General features: G+C 51.0%; 1 protein-coding gene across 1 annotated transcript in view; it reads left to right on the forward strand.

Moving 5' to 3' along the window:
• Nucleotides 1–254: 254 nt before the first annotated feature.
• The window catches only part of ATP2C2 (ATPase secretory pathway Ca2+ transporting 2), a 110,523-nt gene continuing 106,996 nt past the window's right edge, over nt 255–3,781 (forward strand). Inside the window, exon 1 of the mRNA XM_019634818.1 lies at nt 255–460. Coding sequence (XP_019490363.1) covers nt 362–460 — 99 coding nt within the window. The 5' untranslated portion in view covers nt 255–361. The remainder of the gene's footprint in view (nt 461–3,781) is intronic.

Genomic DNA, 3,781 nt, shown 5'->3' on the forward strand with positions numbered 1-3,781 from the left:
TCCTCCCTATTCCCCGTTCCAGGTGACTCTCATGATCCGGCAAGTTTAGGAAACAGCCCGAGTCCTGAAGGGCAGTAGCACCGCCCGGGCCTCCCTAGGCCGCTGCTCTCTCGAGAGTCCCACGCGAGCTCGCGGGGTGGGGAGGGGCCAGGTACAACAAGTGCTGCCGGGTGCGCAGCCCCGCCCCGGGGGCGGGGCCTCACCTGTGGCGGGCAGGTAGGCGGCTCCCTGGTAACCTGGACCTGACCCAGGAGGCTGGGGCGCGCGCAACCAGCCCTGGCCTCGCCGGGGACCGAGACACGCAGGCAAGGGCGGCCGCCGGCGTGACTGCAGGTTGGGCAAGGAGTTTCTGTCGCTCACCATGGTCGAGACACGCTTCTCCAAGTTCCTGCAGAAACTAGGCTTCTCCCGCGCGGGCCATCAATACGAGGCGCTGGAGCGGGGCGAGTTGGAAACCTTGGTGAGCCTGGGCGACCGGCGCGGGGCATGCGACCTGAACCCCCCACCCTACTGCCATCCACCCCACCCCAAGACCCCGTTCGCGCGCCGGCCACTTAACCCTTCTTAATTCACCAGCCCATTTTTGCGGATGAGAAACTGAGGCCAAGATGGGTTAAATATGCCCCTCAAGGGGCACACAGCTAGCAAATGACCTCGCTAGGAACTTAACCAAGGTTTCTCCGAGTCCGGAGACATTCCCGGGTCTCACATCCAGGCTGCTACATGAATTTTTAAAAGCTGCTTGAATTGGGGAGAAAAGGAGGAGGTGTGTGTGTGTGGTGGGGGGGGGGGGAACGATGTGAAAAACAGCAGCAACAGAAAACTGTTGCGCACATGTTTTAGCAATAATACCAATAATTGTGGAACTCAAGGTAGGAGACTCCCACACATCTCCAGCGCCCTTTTTTGAAAACTGCTCAGATTTGTATGTTGGCTTTGCAAGCTCCATGGGACCCTCCAGGACAAACCAACAGGATTCTCGGGCAGGGGAGTTTTTCCCAGTGGACAAGCTGTGACACAGCTGTCCCCGAAAAGCCTTTCCACTTGGAGAAGCCAGAGGTGAAGGTGGTGACCAGTCACCCAACAACTTTCTCTTTAGTTTGTAAACAGAACTCTTCGTGGTGCCAGAGCAGAGGGCGCTGAATTTATGCAAAAGCATCTCTGGTTCATGGCCCTTTCTTTCTTTGAAAAAGCTTAATCAGTCATTCAAAAATAAAATTCCTGAAAGAGTCCCCTGAAATAGGTGCTCCTGAGAATACAACCCTGCCTTTTGACTGCTATATGGAAACCTCAAAGTTAAATTTATTTTTTAATGAGAAAGATCAGCTGGAAAAACTTGATTTAAAATATTTAATTTTCCTCCCAAAGAACGGCAGTAGTCAAAACATTTTGGTTGTACAATTCATAAATATTTGTGCATTTAAAAATAGTATTTTATAAATGGATGTTAATATGTGAATTCTGGCACTGGGGTGGTAGACCACAGGACTGGGTAACTAGCAGTTCTCAAGTAATCTTCATTTTTTCTGAAGTGACATGTGCATGGATTGTATATAGAGTTTGATTATTTTGCCAAAATCCATTTCTCTACTTAAATACCGTGCACTGTGCTCTGTTAAAGGAGTTTGAAGTTAGTTTGCCAACATGGTTGCCTCTTTTACATTAATTCTTTTTTTCTTTCCATCTTTTCATTTTTGCCTTAAGCTGAGCATTTTTTCAGACATTCCTGATGTGTAGTCAGTTCCAATCAGATTTTATGGGATGTCCAGGTGAGCCATGTGTGTCAGGTATAGGGATGAAATAACATGAATAGAAATGCTGGGGTGAATTTGATCTCTGCACCAAGTGGACATCATGCCCCAAATGCTTTTCAGAGGAGCCCTCAAGGGTGAGACAGGTCTTCAACCTGTCTGTAGGTATTGGGGTGGGGGAGGGGCTCGCCCATCTGGCTGTGGACCCCGTGTTCTCAGATGCACCCTGAAGGGGCGTGTGACAGCTTGGCAGTGTGGAGTGATGGGGACACTGGTGACCCAGGCAGCCAGCAGCAAAGACTGGCTGAGACACAAAGTGTCCTGTCTGTAAAGGTGGCCTTGTGCAATCCCAGAAAATTACACTAAGGGTAGGTGAGGAGTGTGATGAGGGAGGGAGGTTGGGTGAGGCAACCTGTTTCCTGCCAGCTCAGCTCACCGCCCAAACACCTCCTTTGCTCTCACACTTAACATCCTCCGGTTGGAACGCTCTTCCTCTCAAGAAATTTTGAAGAAGAAACCAAGTTTGCTACAGTGATCATTTCCACAATAGTCCTAACTCTTTTAAGAGCACTTGTTGTATATGGCATCCTGGGCAGTCACTGAAACCCCCAACCACTTTGCCAAGTCACCCCGGTTATAATAGCAGTTATTATTGAGAACTTATTGTGTCTCTGCCTGGGTCTCTTCACTCCGAGGGAAGTTTTATGTTAATCATGTGAGAGATGAGGACATCGGGACTCACAGGTGGGGCCAGGCGGGAAGGATACAGCTCTGTACAAAACAAAGCTTATGGGGGAGGCTGACAGCCAACAGATAAACCAAGAGATGTGTAAGATCCCACAGCCTCAGGTACGGTGGAGAACAAAGAGCAGAGTGACTGGGCGGGGGACAGGTGGTTGGGATGGGGACCAGGGTGGACCCAGAGTTAGGAGTGTCAGACTCTGAACCTAACTAAGCACAGTTCTCCTAGCTCTGATGCTGCCTCAATCTGGCTGTATTTCCAGTGTAATGAAAAGAAAGGTGTTCGAGAAGCCCCCTTAATTACTGGAAAAGGGCTTCTCTTTGCTGACCTGAATGTTGGGTAAGGATAGTGCTGGACCAGAAATTCCTGCTTCCAGGATGACTCTGGGGAAGTTATCTTGGGCCCTCAAGGGCTCCCATCTCTTAACCGAGACTGCCGTGGCTCCACCCTGCACTACCTACCCAGTTGGTGAACTGATTCATCTTCCTGGGGCTCTGCAGGGAGAAGACTGGGTTCCAACAGACTTGTGTAATAGAAGGGGGAGGGACCTGCTTGCAAGCTTGCAGCCACGGTTGTTTGCAGCTCTCTGACCCTGGCTCTATGGACGTCTCCATAGGGCTGCCTCTTGGCTCAGCAGCTGGCTTCCCCAAGGAAGACTTATCTAAGAGAGATTGAGGGAGCCCCATCAAAACCTGGAAGCCGCAGTCTTTTTATAACTCAATCTTGGAAGGGACAGCTCATCACTTCTGCCATATTCTATTGATTAGAAGTGTAGTTCTCAAGGGGAGGGGATTACAAGGGTGTAAATATGGGGAGGCAGGGATAATTGGAAGCTGTCTCAGAGGCTGCCAGTGGTAGGAAGAAACTTTTTCTTTTTTTTTCTTTGGTGCTTTTGGCCAGTGGTAGCCTTTTTCTTAAAGATTTTATTGGGGAATTGCGGGAGGGGAACAGCATTGAGGGATCGGGAAAGGGGAACAGACAAGTTCTTCAGTCTAGTTGTGGAGGATGTAGCTTCACTGGCCCATGTTGGTATTATCATTGTGCTCTTCCTGGATGAGGCAGATTGGCCGTCGGCCTCCGGATGGCCACTCACGGTGGCTCTTGGCAGCTCACGCCAGCTGCCAGCCGCTCACGCTGGCTGCCCGCCACTCACGGTAGCTTATGGCAGCCCACTGCAGCAGGGGCTGCAGCCTATGCCGTCGCCGGCGACTCACGGCAGCCCAGCTCCAGGTCGAGCTGTTGTTCACCATCTTAGCTGTAGAGGGCGCAGTGTCACTGGCCCTCATGT

Source organism: Hipposideros armiger, unplaced genomic scaffold, assembly GCF_001890085.2.
Source record: "Hipposideros armiger isolate ML-2016 unplaced genomic scaffold, ASM189008v1 scaffold_19, whole genome shotgun sequence".
Lineage (NCBI taxonomy): Eukaryota > Metazoa > Chordata > Mammalia > Chiroptera > Hipposideridae > Hipposideros > Hipposideros armiger.